Source organism: Atheta coriaria, unplaced genomic scaffold, assembly GCF_025399875.1.
Source record: "Atheta coriaria isolate IRGN ID8LTWV9N9 unplaced genomic scaffold, Caltech_Dcor_3.1 hic_scaffold_5_pilon, whole genome shotgun sequence".
NCBI classification, from domain to species: Eukaryota; Metazoa; Arthropoda; class Insecta; order Coleoptera; family Staphylinidae; genus Dalotia; species Dalotia coriaria.
The window spans coordinates 3,842,311-3,854,943 of record NW_027045447.1 but is presented as its reverse complement, the minus strand read 5'-3'; the positions used below and the strand labels follow the sequence as shown (position 1 = coordinate 3,854,943).

The following is a 12,633-nucleotide window of genomic DNA, read 5'->3' as shown; positions in this document are numbered from 1 at the left end:
GTTACCATACTAATATTGTTTCTAGCATGAGTGATATTACATTGATATAGATATTAAATTCCTTGTTTGTGTAGCAAATTATTTGGTTGTGTGCTTTTATCATTGAAGTGAACTGTGAAAAGTGCGGTCATGCTTTTGGGAAGACGTTACAGGCATATTATAAATTTATTTAGATAGATGTGTGGGGATAAGTTATATTTTTAAAATTGGTAAACACATAAATACTAAAGATATTCGTTAACATATTTATATGTAATAAAAACCATAAATTTTTCTACTATTAAATAGTTTTGAAGAAATATTAATCCATTATTGTTGCTATATCGCGCATTAATGTATAAAAGGACACTGACCACTTGAAAATCTAAAATTGCAATTAAAATACCAAATCATATTTCGATAAATTAGTATTAAATTCAGTAGTTTATACCGTGGTTAATGCGACGTGGTTTATATTAACCAATCCAGCAGCGCTGAAAACTATAATTTTTTGCGAGCGTCGCATTATATTTTCAACATATATTTTAGCCAATTGTGGATGCTCATACCACTTCGAGTTGACTATAGCTTGCCTTGTATATAATGCCTGCGTAAAAAAATTAAATTTGTCTTTTATTCTCGACTTGCGAGTAAAAATGCTAAAGTTTCTTTGCAATTGGCAAAGGGGTACCATACCTCTTGAATAACCATCTCAGCCGGAAAGCAGTACAATGATTGTTGAAACAATAACCCAATTATATAGAAAAAGCTTGCTGCCATTTCAATCACATCTCTAAAACATAATTAATAAGCAATACACTGATTTAAATTTAGTATGTATATAATAAATTTATTACTGTTTGGCGAAGACAAATATTTCTACACAGACGCTTGAAGTCGTGATACAGTATTGTGCAAACAAAGCATAGCGAAACATGCCGGCATATCTTTCAATGTATCTGAAATAAATCCAAATCAATTTTTAATTTTTAATCCATTTGTTTGACTCACTGCAATAAAAAGTTGTGACGTTTAACACAAATCTTCGCCTCTTCATACATAATTTTCTCATTCTCGCCAAGTCTTTCAAGACGTTCATTCAATAATCGAAATTGTCCTAAGACAAACACCGAAAGGCACAGAAATAAACAGTCGACGCTAATCACAATTATCATTACATAGGAAAATTGTATACATTGCAATGCTGCATGTATCCAGAATGCACCAGAAAATTCAGGTATGTAAATATCAAACGGCAGGCTGCCGAAAGTAATAGGAAATAATATAATGACAACATATGCTGCATAAAGAGTATTTTGAAATGCTTTTGCTCCTCGCAATGCGAGCTTGTACATTTTTTCTGTAGATTCAGATTTCCAAAAATTTTCAGTGTTTTTAAGTAAGTACTTAATGTCATCATCACGTAGTCCAGCAATTATTTTACCCACCTAGAATTGTTTTAATAATGTAAAACATGTTAATGAGGAATTTTCGAAGCTCTCACTTGAAAATTTATCAGGATAGTTTTAACACCTTGAGCCATTGTCAAAAACTTATCACTCTTTGCCACTAGCATTCCGCCATAATAAATTTGAATAGCATGTGATGTGAGAATAAACATTAGTAACAAATATGTTTTATAATTATGTTTGCCGGGTTCTAACTGAATTGATCTAAACTTATTCAAGAAAAATGCGATTATTGCTTTCCTGCCTTCCGTCATTTTGTAAATGGTATTTTTTTTAATGTTACTGACGCAAAATATCTTGATAAGTCCAGAAAGAACGTCAAATGTTTGGTATTTAACCGATTAGTAAGTAATTATTGGAACAAATTATTTATTTGACTTGAAAGCAGTGACCGCAAATTAGTTAAATTATAATTAGAAATTACATTTAAATTACAGCAATTTTGTTTCAATTTCATTGTTAATTGATTTGAATTGAAAGCGTTCGTTGAAAAGTTTGTATACGCTTCACCCCGCTATTACTCTACGGACATGACGTGTCATTCCCCATTTTTCCACTTTTCAATTGAAACGAAAATAATGATTCTGTTTTTCCTGTGTGGTAAAATTGGTGAAACATTTTCATAGGTTATATTTTGCTTATCATTTTGCATTTAATTTTAAACAGTGGTCATACATAAATCGTTTCTAGCATGAGTGATATTGAATTGATATAAATATTTAAACTCGTGCCTGTATAGCAGATTGTGATAAATGCGATCGTGTGGCCTCATACGCTGTGTGTATCATTTCTAAATATAACAATCTAATGCACCCATAGATGGCGCTAATAGGCTTATATCTGCACAAAATTCGAAATGTGTTTCTCGATGCTTCGTTTTGTTGGTAGTAGTGAGTGTGCACAATGCACTTCCGTGTGACATCACGTCATGTTGGGCATAACAGATTGTTCATACTGCGAGTTGTTTGGTAGAAACAAGCCTGAAAGTTCTTGGGTATTACGGGCGCTTGTGAATCGGCGACATTCTTAGTTACTTTGCACCAAGTGCGCTTATCATTTTCTTCATTAGTGAAATGCACCCTTGCGAATATGTTTATTATAAATGCATATAGTGTGTGTTTAATTGTGTGGGAGATATATTTTAGAGTTTAATTGGTAAAATCGACAAACACATATATCAGAGATATATTTGTATGTGATACAAAAGAAACCAATATTTTGACTATTAAATCGCTTTGAAGATATATTAATCTAATGTGTTTGCTATGTCGCGCATTAAGGTATAAAAGGACACGGACGACTGGAAAATCTGAAAAGCGCAACAAGAAAGCCAAATCATTTTTCGTAAATTAGTATTACATTCAGTAGTCTATACCGTGGTAAATGCTGAACGGTTTATATCAAACAATCCAGCAGCGCTGAAAACTATAATTTGTTGCGAGCGACGAATTATATTTTCAACATATATTTTTGCAAAACGTAGATGCTCATACCACTTCGAGTTGACTATAGCTTGACTTGTATGTAATGCCTGTATAAAACATTTAAACATCTTTTATTTTCTAATGACGAGAAAAAATTATAAAGTTTTTTGTGATAGGTGAAAGGGTACTATACTATACCTCTTGAATAACCATTTCTGCCGGAAAACAGTACATAGCCAGTTGAAACAACAACGCAATTAAATAGATACAGCTTACTGCCATTCCTAGCAAATTTCTAAAACATAGTTAATAAGCATTACAGAGACATAAATTTAATATGTATTAATATGTTTATTACTGCTTAGTGAAGACAAACATTTCTACACAAGCGCTCAAAGTTGTGATACAATATTGGCATAGTAAGGCATAACTAAACATGCCTGCATATCTTTCTGTGTATCTAAAATAAATCTACATAAATATTCAATTTTTAATTAATATATTTAATTTACTGCAATAAAAAGTCGTGATGTCTAACACAAAGTTTTGCTTCTTCATACATAGTGTTCTCATTCTTGCCCAAACTCTCAAGACGTTTATTTAATAATCGAAATTGTCCTAAGACAAAGAGCGAAAGGCACAGAAATAAACAGTCAATGGTGACCACAATTACCAGTGTGTACAAAAATTGCAGAAATTGCAATGCTGCATTCAGCCTGAATGCACCATGAAATTCAGGTACATAAATATCAAACGGGAGTCTGCCAAGAATAATGGGTATAACTAAAATGGCAAAATATGCTGCACAAACAAGATACTGAAATGCTTGTGCACCTCGAAGTGCAAACTTGTACATTTTATCAGTAGAGTCAGAATTCCAGAACTTTTCAGTATTTTTAAGTAAGTAGTCAATGTCATCTTCACGAATACCTGCCATTATTTTACCCACCTAGAAAAGTTTAAATCATGTAAAGCGTGTTTGTGTGCAATTTTCGTTTCTCTTACTTGAAAATTTACTATGATAGTTTTAACACCTTTAGCCATTATAAGAAATTCATCACTTTTTGCCACTAGCAATCCGCCAAAACATATTTGAACAGCATGTGATGCCAGAACAAATATTAGTAACAAATATGTTTTATAATCACGTTTTCCGGGTTCTAAAAGAATTAATCTAAACTTATTCAAGAAAAATGCGACTATTGCTTTCCTGCTGTCCATCATTTTGCAAATTGTTTGTTTCTGAATGTTTCTAACGCAATACAGCTTGATAAGTCTAGAAAGAATGTCAAACGTGTGGCATTTAAACGTTTATTGAGTAATTATTGGGACTAATAATTTATTTGACTTGAAATCATTGACTGTAAATTTGTTAAATCATAGATTATAATCAAGTTCGAAAATCGAAGATTCTTCGATTATAGTTAGAATTTTCATTTAAATTACAGCAATCTTGTTTTAATTTGCATGTTAATTGACTGGAATCGAAAGTGTTCTTTGAACAGTTTTTATAATATATCGGTAATTTAAATAGCAAGGCCATATGGATATAAGTATTAAGTAATATAATAAATAAGTAATAAGCAATCAATTAATCGAGTATTCTTGCGAAGTCGCGCATCATGGCATAAAATGACATAGTCCATTTGAATATCTACAAATTCAAATAACGTCCTATTTAAATATTTATATTTTACGTTTTAAAATGTTTTACATTCGTAAATGACGCCCTGTTTATATCCATGAATCCCCCAGCGCTGAAAACAACCACTCTCTGAGATTGTACCATAATATTTTGTACAAATGTGTTTGCAAAGTGTCTATGACTATACCAATTGCAATTAAAAATTGCTTGATTGGTATTTAATGCCTAAAACAAGCACTATGTAAGTACCTTGAATGTTACACTATGTTAACAACGTACGTCTTGAATTACTCGATCAGCCGGAAAACAGTACAAAGCCAATTGAAAAAGTAAAATGAATAAATAAATGCAGCTTTGTACTACTCCTGCCATAGACCTATATTATATTTTAATTAATTTAAGTCATAAATATTTAATTAATTAAATATTTACGCCTTGGTGATGACAAAAGCTTCTACACAAAGACTTGCGGTAGTAACGCAATATTGTGAGAGCAAAGGATATTGAAACATGTGAGCATATCTTTCTATATATCTGAAAATATTTCTGTTTTACAAAATTTATTTTCTAATTTATAAATTTGACTTACTTGAGTAAGAATACATGGTGTTTTACACACTGTCTAGCTTCTTCATACATGTTATGTTCAACTTTGCCTAAGTTTTCGAGTCGTTTGTGCAATAATCGAAATTGCCCTGAAACGAAGAACGAAAGACACAAGAACAAACAGTCGACAACAATAACGATCTCCATTGCATACCAAAATTGTACGATTTGTAAAATAGAATGCATCCAAAATGCGCCAGGGAAATTTAAGTACACATCAAACGCTAAATGGCCCAAAAAGTTTGGTAAAACAATTATTGTAGCATAGGATGCATACATAACATATTGAAATGCTTTGGTTCCACGCAATGCAATCTTGTAAATACGTTCAGTTGACTCGTCATCCCAAAAAATTTTATGACTTTCAAACAAATCTAGTATGTCATTTTGGCGCCAAGCTGCTAATATTTTCACTAGCTATAAAAGTATTATGTGTCCTTATTAGTGAAAAATTTATTTGTGCAATATTGGCATAGAATAAAATACAAATGCTTATAATAATGAATTTTTTGCTTACTTGAAAATTAACTATGACTGTTTTAACACCAGTGGCCATGATAAGAAATTTATTACTCTTTGCGACTAGCATCGCGCCGAAAAATACTTGATTCGCATGTGATGCGAGTATGAATAAGAACAGGAGATAAGATTTGTACGTTCGCCTTCCTGGTTCCAATTGTATTGACGCAAACTTGTTTATGAAGAGTTGAATTATCTCGTCTCGCGCTGCACTCATCTTTGTTTTCAGTTTCGACGGGTTCGTGCTGGTAGACGATAGAAATACAATTCAAGCAAAGCGTTGTTTGTTTGCTTATAAAGTGTTTGTCCGTGTTATTTGTGTAAATAGTTGATTACCTGAGGAAACTAATTATTTAAACTTAATTATTTCATTGACGCGTAAATAATAATTTGTGGTTTTATTTCTTCTATACAAGGTATTTCATTAATAAACAGTTGCAATATTTTAAATTAGAATAATTATTTATAATAGTCAGTCAATGTGTCTGTAGATTAAAGGAAACAGTTGTATTTTTTCTATTATATTTATTAAGTTTTGTTTTTAATATATTCTTGTATGTAACTAAATGCGAATTATCCTTGTGTATATTAATTTCTTACGCGTAAAGAGATTTATTATGCACAACAATTATAAATTTAAGTTATGTACATATTTTGATATCATTGCAATTATTCAAACGCATTCGAAGCCTGGTGAGTAACAACGAGCAAACTTTGAAAGATTAATGACCACTTAACGCTGATGAGCTGCACGTGTCATTTCGATTTTTATAAATACATGCAATCAATTGAGAAGAAAGCATTTTTCAAGTGTAGTACATATTTAAAGAGGTGTGTTAATTACTACACAATACATAAGGATGCTATTTTTTTTATTTTTCAAATTGTTTGACGCGCATTCTGCTACTACACATTGTAAATAGTACAATTTAAAGAACAATAATATTGATTTATTTGGTGCGTAACTTATTCTATAATTTCTGCAATGTCACGCATTAGAGTGAAAAGAGAGAACGACCATTTGAATATCTAGGAAGAGTCACATAATTAAATTTTCAAAACCTCCTCATATTAATTGGTATTCAATTAACTTACGACTGTAAATGCCACTCGATTTATATCGGCAAGTCCGCCAGCACTGAACACGATCACTTTCTGTGATCGACGAATAATCTGCACAACGAATGTATTTGCAAAATTTTGGTGGTTATACCAATTTGAGTTGAATATTGCTTGTGATGAATTCAGCGACTGTTAATTAAAATATAATTAATTAAAGCTAAATTATATTTTCTAAAGTTTAAAATTACTAAAAATTAATTGTTTAATTAGTTAATTATCAATTATGAAAATATCAAACCAAATTAACATTATTTTAGGACTTACTTCTTGGATAACTAATTCAGCAGCAAAACAATACAAACCCAGTTGAAATAATAAACCACTTAAGTATAATCCACTTACAAGCAGACCAGTAGGATTTCTACAAATCAATAATTAGAAAATGACGTCAACATACTCGTACATTTCAACTTTGTATAATTAATATATTTACTGTTTCGAAAGTACAAATAACTCGACTCACACACTAATAGTTGTAATGCCGTATTGTGCAAGCAACGTTGTCTGAAACATTTTTCCAAATCTCTCCGTATATCTGAAAACATTTATATAATCAGCGATATTACATAAATTGTCGCTTATTTTACGGATTTACTCCAGTAAAAAGCTGTGATGCTTCGCACATGCAGTTCCTTCATACATAACGAATGGTCGGGTACCTAGACTTTCCAATCTTTTATTTAAATATTTATACTGCCCATAAATGAAGAACGATAAGCACAAAAAGAAACAATCCGTTGATACTACCAGCACAAAAGTATGAGTAAAGTTAATGTATTGCAAACCAGCAAATACCCAAAACATATAAGGTCCTTCAGGATAATCAACATCGAAAGGCAGGATTTTTAAAAGAGGAGGTAACAAAACTAGAAAAATATAACAACTCGCCATTAGCCTGAAGAAAATACTTATAAATGTATATCCATTAGTATTGATTGTGTCAGTTATCTCAGAATGCCAATATCGTCTTCTATTGTCTAATAAATATTGTATATCTTCAACACGTAAAAGTGCGAATAATTTTAATATCTAGAAAAATTATTATTTTACAGTCTACTGCTACAGTTAAGGTTTGTTTTGCTCTTCTTACTTGACAACAAACAGCAATTGTCTTAACACCAGTGGCCACGATAAGAATATTATGAATATTTCTAATTACCAACAAACCAGCATAATATATTTGCACTATATTTGAAATCATCATATAAAAGGCCAGAAAATCTCTACCAATGCTTTTTTTTCTCCCAGGAATTATTTGCATTAAACGCATACTGCGTAGAAGTAGTGAAACAAGTTTGTCTGCTGCTGAACTTGTCATTGTGATTTTTGTAATGGATATGTCTTAGGCCAAGCACATGAATTTATTAAAGAATTAACAATAATTGACTGCACAATTTCATATGAATAATTATTTAACACGGAATAATAGCAGGGCATAATGTATTATTTAAGTAAATGATTTGCGATTACAAATTCGAATCGTTCTAAAATTAAAATGTCTTAATAATAATGCATGTTCTTATATAGTACTGGGTGCAGTTGATACAAACGCAAAAATAATCGGTGGTCACTTGATACATTCGGTTTAATTAAACTGGAAACAATTAATTCCAAGAAAATGTTCTTCATAAATAATTAAACAATGCTTTTAATGAATGATATTCATTTTTAAATTGAAAGATTGTAAAGGTTTATGTTTTTTTTTTCTTCAATCAGAAATGTTTACGTTTATTCAACTATTTTTTCAATATCTCGCATTAAAGTGTAAAGCGATAGTGACCATTTAAAAATCTGAAATTTTAATACCCCATATCAGTTAAGTGTTATTAAACAGTCAATTATTTCAAATGATTTAAAAAAATACTTACCATCGTAAATGCTACTTTATCTAATACAACCAGTCCGCCAGCAGAAAATTTCACTCTTTTGTGGGATCGCTGGAGAATATTTTGAACATAAATTTTTGAAAACTTTGGGTAGTTGTACCAATTTGAATTTATGATTGCTTCACTTACATTAAGAGCCTGCAACATTTAAAAATGTTTTAAATTAAATTTTTATTAGAGACCGACCGAAATTTCGGTTTCGGTTTCGGCCAGTTTCGGCCAAGAATTCTAGTTTCGGCATCAGTTTCGGTTTCGGCCAAAAATTGGCCGAAATTTTCGGCCACACCGAAACTCACTTTTCGTGAATTGTCGTGCGTCGCTCGGCTAACTTCGCGGCTAATGGCGGTCGTTACTTGCCATCTCAGTTCGCTTATAGAAACTTAAATTAATATTATATTAAGTATCAAGTGACTAAACGGGGACTTTACTCACGAGATGGATTTTGTATCAAAAAAACCTGGAAAAACCGGCGATGTGTAGGTAGTAGTAGAAAAATATGTTTATGTAAATTAGTTTCGGTTTCGGTTTCGGTTTCGGCCGAAACTGATTGCAGGGCCGAAATTTCGGTTTCGGTTTCGGTTTCGGCTAAAATCCAGTTTCGGTCGGACTCTAATTTTTATATAAAAAGTACTTACTTCTTCACTGACCAAGTCAGCAGGAAAACAATACAGAGAAAGTTGTAAAATCAAAGACAATACATATAATATACTGGCTGGCATTTGCGAAAACTCTCTAAAAAGTAACCGAAGTTTCAAAATTCCTTGGAAACACAACGAAAACACGATGGAAAACCTACTGTTTGGTAAAAACGAAGATTTCTATGCAGACACTGATTGAAGTTATGCAATACTGTGCTAACAAGGCTTGAGAATACATATGACTAAATTTTTCTGTATATCTACAATAAAATTTGTTGTAGATTTTGTATTCTTTAAATAGTAACTTACCTTAACAAGAACTTATGATATTTAACGCAAATTTTAGCCTCACTGTACAGTATCTCGTGATCGAATCCAAGTTTTGCAAATCTTTCATTCAATATCTTAAATTGCATGTAAACAAAAAAAGAAACACACAGGAAAAAACAGTCGACGCACAACACGATGCATACGTCATAGGTAAACTGGAATAATTGCATAAAAGAGAATATCCAAAACGAATACGGAAACACAGGGTAATCTCCATTGAAAGGCAAGATCTTCAAGATAAATATAGGCACTAATAGAATCGCAATGTATGTAAAGAAAACGGATTGAGTAAAAATTCGCAAAAAGAGTTTGCAGTACTTGTAGACTGTTTCGGCTTCATCGGAGTGCCAAAATTTGTCCATATTGTTTAGCAAGTAAACAAGATCATTTTCATGAAGCAATGCCATTATTTTAGTAGCCTATAATTTGCCAAAACAAATCACAAAAGTCATTACTAATTACTTATTTAGTATTTGTGTAAATTTGTGTATTTACTTGAAAGTTCACTGCGATAGACTTAGCTCCAATTGTCATTGTCACAACCGAACCAGTATTGGTTGCAATTAGTTTTGCAGCAAATATCCATTGGACACATCGTAAAATACTGCACACAATAACCATAATATACGTAAAGTAGTCTCTTTTCCCAGGATATAAGTGCAAGAGTTTGAATTTGTCTAATAGTTGTGTTATAACTTCATTCCGTATTTCACTCATAATAAATTAGGAAAACGTATTACAATCTTGATTTCTGTTAATCTCTTGAGATATCAAAGAGCATATGAAAAATTGTTGGTTTGTTAGCTTATTTAATAGAAATGTTAACTAAGTAACAGAAAACTTTATGCTACGTATCTAAGATAATTGTTAGTACTCGAGTAGTACTTAATTATACAATTACAGAAAAAAGACGCATGGGTCAACAAGTGCATGTAATTTAAATTTTATGAATGTGAAGGTCAAACATGTACATCCTTCGTACCAAAAATACGGTGTTTTCAGATACTGGCTGGACTGAACATAATGTTGGAGCATGTAATTTAGTTGTGTCAATTTATAAAGGACTGTATAGTTAGACTGTAATTAAATTAGTTTCAGCAGAAGTATTGCATTCAATTATAGTAGGAGTTTTGTAGAAAATTGTTTCATGAAATATTTACAATTATCATTCATTTTTTGGCGATAATTGCAATTGCCCGCATTTTAAAACTAAAAACTCACAATTATGCAATTAATATATATAATTGGCGATTTTTAATATACGAATTGACTGTTCAAATACAAAAGTTATACATGTTGCAAAAGTATATTTATTTAATCGTAAAAAATTGTATTGGACAAGTCAATACATTTTAGTATTGTTTAAATATCGTACACATTATGTAGAATTGTATAGGTGGTGATCTATATCTACCAATATAGATATAATACTTAAACTAAGTCATCATTTTTTCAATATCACGCATTAATGTATAACAAGATAAGGTCCACTTGAATATCTGGAAAATACAAATGATGTAACATAATATAATAATTTCAAATAAGTAATTTTATCGAATGTACCATAGTAAATGCAACACGATTAATTTCTACTAATCCACCAGCAGAAAATATAACTTTTTTCTGTGCTCGTTGAACAATGTTTTGAACAAAAATCTTAGCAAACTTTGGATGATTGTACCAATTGGAGTTGATTATTGCACCGCCAGTATTTAAAGCCTTGAACAAAATAAAACTCAGAGAAACAGTCTTGGGCATTAATATTATTGACTTACTTCTTGAGTTACTAAATCTGCTGGAAAGCAATACAGCGACAATTGAAATAATAATGCTATTAAATAAAATGAGCTAACCAGCATATTAAAGGCGCTTCTGCAAATTTAGCCAGATTTTAGATAAGATCATATTTTGAAACTTTAAACCTTACTGCTTTGTAAAGAAGAAAATTTCAATGCACACGCTTATTATAGTAATACAGTATTGTCCTAATAAAGCCGAAATAAACATGTTGGCAAACTTTTTAACGAACCTATAATTTCAATTACAGTAATAAATAATTCGAAAGAAGTGATTTAGCAAAAAAACATACTTCAGTAAGAATTTATGGTGGCGAATGCAGATACGCGCTTCTTCATACATAATTTCTTCGTTTGTCGCAAGTTTTTCGAGTCTGTTGTTCAACATTTTAAATTGTGGATAAACAAAGAAAGCTACACACAGGAACAGACTGTCTACAGCCAGAACCACAATCACATCGAATAAGAGTTGAAAGCCCTGTGCTAGAGCAAAGATTATGAAGGAACCCGGGAATTTCGGAAAGTCTGCAATAAACGGATAGTAACCCAGCACGATTGGTAAAGCAATAACAAAAATAAAAGCAACGTACACAAAATTAATGAAAGCCATTGTAAACAGTTTGGCTATTTTATACATTTTTTCTACTTCCTCCGAGTACCAAAAGTGATCCATACTTTCAAGCAGAGAATTGAAATCGTTTTCACGCATTAGTACTATTATTTTAACTCCCTAAAATAACACGAATTTATTTGTTTTGAGTATATAAAATTTACAATTAGAGAATTATATCTTAGGTTTTACCTGACACATGATTGCAACAGTTTTTGCACCATTTGCCATAAGGAGAAGGTCACTGGTGTTGTAAGAGATAAGTTTTATTGCATAATACAGTTGAATCATACGAGAAATCGTGAATATTGCAATTAAAATTTTTGTTAACGGTCCATGGGCGCCTGGCTGCAGCTTCAAAAGTTTGACTTTGTTTAAAATTAAACTAAGCGCTTCGTCACGCGTCTTGGTTGACATTTTCCTGATTGCTGAGGAACTCTATGGACAATGCTTTAAAATGTTCAGAAGTAAAAAAAAAACACCACGTAATACTTTAAACTTTATTCTTGATAATTAATTTTCTTAATAATTACCCAATTATTATCGTTCGTCTGTAATTAGATAAGTTAGTCAGAAGGAATGAAGCGCACAGAATTAAATCGACGTCAT

The 12,633-nt window shown here is 31.4% G+C and overlaps 4 protein-coding genes and 1 long non-coding RNA gene across 9 annotated transcripts; all 5 read right to left on the bottom strand.

Moving 5' to 3' along the window:
• Positions 1 to 180: 180 nt before the first annotated feature.
• LOC135792566 (uncharacterized) lies at positions 181 to 1,741 on the bottom strand. The gene is made up of 6 exons (XM_065303229.1): positions 1,484 to 1,741; positions 991 to 1,427; positions 837 to 938; positions 676 to 772; positions 431 to 586; positions 181 to 364 (listed from the first exon to the last, which is right to left on the bottom strand). The coding sequence occupies exons 1-6, from the start codon at positions 1,700 to 1,702 to the stop codon at positions 302 to 304; spliced, it is 1,074 nt and encodes a 357-aa protein (XP_065159301.1). The 5' UTR covers positions 1,703 to 1,741; the 3' UTR covers positions 181 to 301.
• Positions 1,742 to 2,075: 334 nt separating this feature from the next.
• Positions 2,076 to 4,319, bottom strand: LOC135792214 (odorant receptor 67c-like). The gene is made up of 6 exons (XM_065302827.1): positions 3,878 to 4,319; positions 3,385 to 3,821; positions 3,231 to 3,332; positions 3,071 to 3,167; positions 2,824 to 2,979; positions 2,076 to 2,757 (listed from the first exon to the last, which is right to left on the bottom strand). Exons 1-6 carry the CDS (start codon positions 4,094 to 4,096, stop codon positions 2,695 to 2,697), a joined length of 1,074 nt encoding a protein of 357 aa, XP_065158899.1. The 5' UTR covers positions 4,097 to 4,319; the 3' UTR covers positions 2,076 to 2,694.
• Positions 4,320 to 4,354: 35 nt separating this feature from the next.
• Positions 4,355 to 5,890, bottom strand: LOC135792216 (uncharacterized). The gene is made up of 6 exons (XR_010548218.1): positions 5,641 to 5,890; positions 5,107 to 5,540; positions 4,950 to 5,051; positions 4,797 to 4,893; positions 4,587 to 4,742; positions 4,355 to 4,526 (listed from the first exon to the last, which is right to left on the bottom strand). It is a non-coding gene; the product is annotated as an uncharacterized lncRNA (long non-coding RNA).
• A 616-nt stretch (positions 5,891 to 6,506) lies between these two features.
• LOC135791882 (odorant receptor 42b-like) lies at positions 6,507 to 10,453 on the bottom strand. 5 transcript variants are annotated; one of them, XM_065302450.1, is made up of 13 exons: positions 10,114 to 10,453; positions 9,598 to 10,037; positions 9,447 to 9,548; positions 9,286 to 9,382; positions 9,083 to 9,107; positions 8,947 to 9,029; positions 8,633 to 8,788; positions 7,855 to 8,555; positions 7,360 to 7,793; positions 7,198 to 7,299; positions 7,029 to 7,125; positions 6,738 to 6,951; positions 6,507 to 6,671 (listed from the first exon to the last, which is right to left on the bottom strand). In XM_065302450.1, the coding sequence occupies exons 1-8, from the start codon at positions 10,333 to 10,335 to the stop codon at positions 8,493 to 8,495; spliced, it is 1,188 nt and encodes a 395-aa protein (XP_065158522.1). In that variant the 5' UTR covers positions 10,336 to 10,453; the 3' UTR covers positions 6,507 to 6,671; positions 6,738 to 6,951; positions 7,029 to 7,125; positions 7,198 to 7,299; positions 7,360 to 7,793; positions 7,855 to 8,492. The 5 variants fall into 5 exon arrangements, with proteins under 5 accessions (XP_065158522.1, XP_065158523.1, XP_065158521.1 ...); XM_065302451.1 differs by having other exon boundaries at positions 6,738 to 6,893; XM_065302449.1 differs by having other exon boundaries at positions 7,228 to 7,299.
• Positions 10,454 to 11,013: 560 nt separating this feature from the next.
• Positions 11,014 to 12,465, bottom strand: LOC135792519 (odorant receptor 42b-like). The gene is made up of 6 exons (XM_065303184.1): positions 12,217 to 12,465; positions 11,708 to 12,144; positions 11,546 to 11,647; positions 11,394 to 11,490; positions 11,182 to 11,337; positions 11,014 to 11,117 (listed from the first exon to the last, which is right to left on the bottom strand). The coding sequence occupies exons 1-6, from the start codon at positions 12,439 to 12,441 to the stop codon at positions 11,055 to 11,057; spliced, it is 1,080 nt and encodes a 359-aa protein (XP_065159256.1). The 5' UTR covers positions 12,442 to 12,465; the 3' UTR covers positions 11,014 to 11,054.
• Positions 12,466 to 12,633: the final 168 nt, after the last annotated feature.

Coding starts and splice junctions, on each gene's coding strand:
- LOC135792566 (XM_065303229.1), bottom strand. CDS start 1,702: ATGACGGAAGGCAGGAAAGCAATAATCGCATTTTTCTTGAATAAGTTT. Junction 939..990: donor CGTCACAACTTTTTATTGCA/GTGAGTCAAACA, acceptor GATTTATTTCAG/ATACATTGAAAGATATGCCG. Junction 587..675: donor CTGAGATGGTTATTCAAGAG/GTATGGTACCCC, acceptor TTTTTTACGCAG/GCATTATATACAAGGCAAGC.
- LOC135792214 (XM_065302827.1), bottom strand. CDS start 4,096: ATGATGGACAGCAGGAAAGCAATAGTCGCATTTTTCTTGAATAAGTTT. Junction 3,822..3,877: donor CTATCATAGTAAATTTTCAA/GTAAGAGAAACG, acceptor AAACTTTTCTAG/GTGGGTAAAATAATGGCAGG. Junction 2,980..3,070: donor CAGAAATGGTTATTCAAGAG/GTATAGTATAGT, acceptor TGTTTTATACAG/GCATTACATACAAGTCAAGC.
- LOC135791882 (XM_065302450.1), bottom strand. CDS start 10,335: ATGAGTGAAATACGGAATGAAGTTATAACACAACTATTAGACAAATTC. Junction 9,549..9,597: donor TATCATAAGTTCTTGTTAAG/GTAAGTTACTAT, acceptor ATTTTATTGTAG/ATATACAGAAAAATTTAGTC. Junction 8,556..8,632: donor ATAAAGTAGCATTTACGATG/GTAAGTATTTTT, acceptor TTAAAATTTCAG/ATTTTTAAATGGTCACTATC.
- LOC135792519 (XM_065303184.1), bottom strand. CDS start 12,441: ATGTCAACCAAGACGCGTGACGAAGCGCTTAGTTTAATTTTAAACAAA. Junction 11,648..11,707: donor CACCATAAATTCTTACTGAA/GTATGTTTTTTT, acceptor TTGAAATTATAG/GTTCGTTAAAAAGTTTGCCA. Junction 11,338..11,393: donor CAGATTTAGTAACTCAAGAA/GTAAGTCAATAA, acceptor ATTTTGTTCAAG/GCTTTAAATACTGGCGGTGC.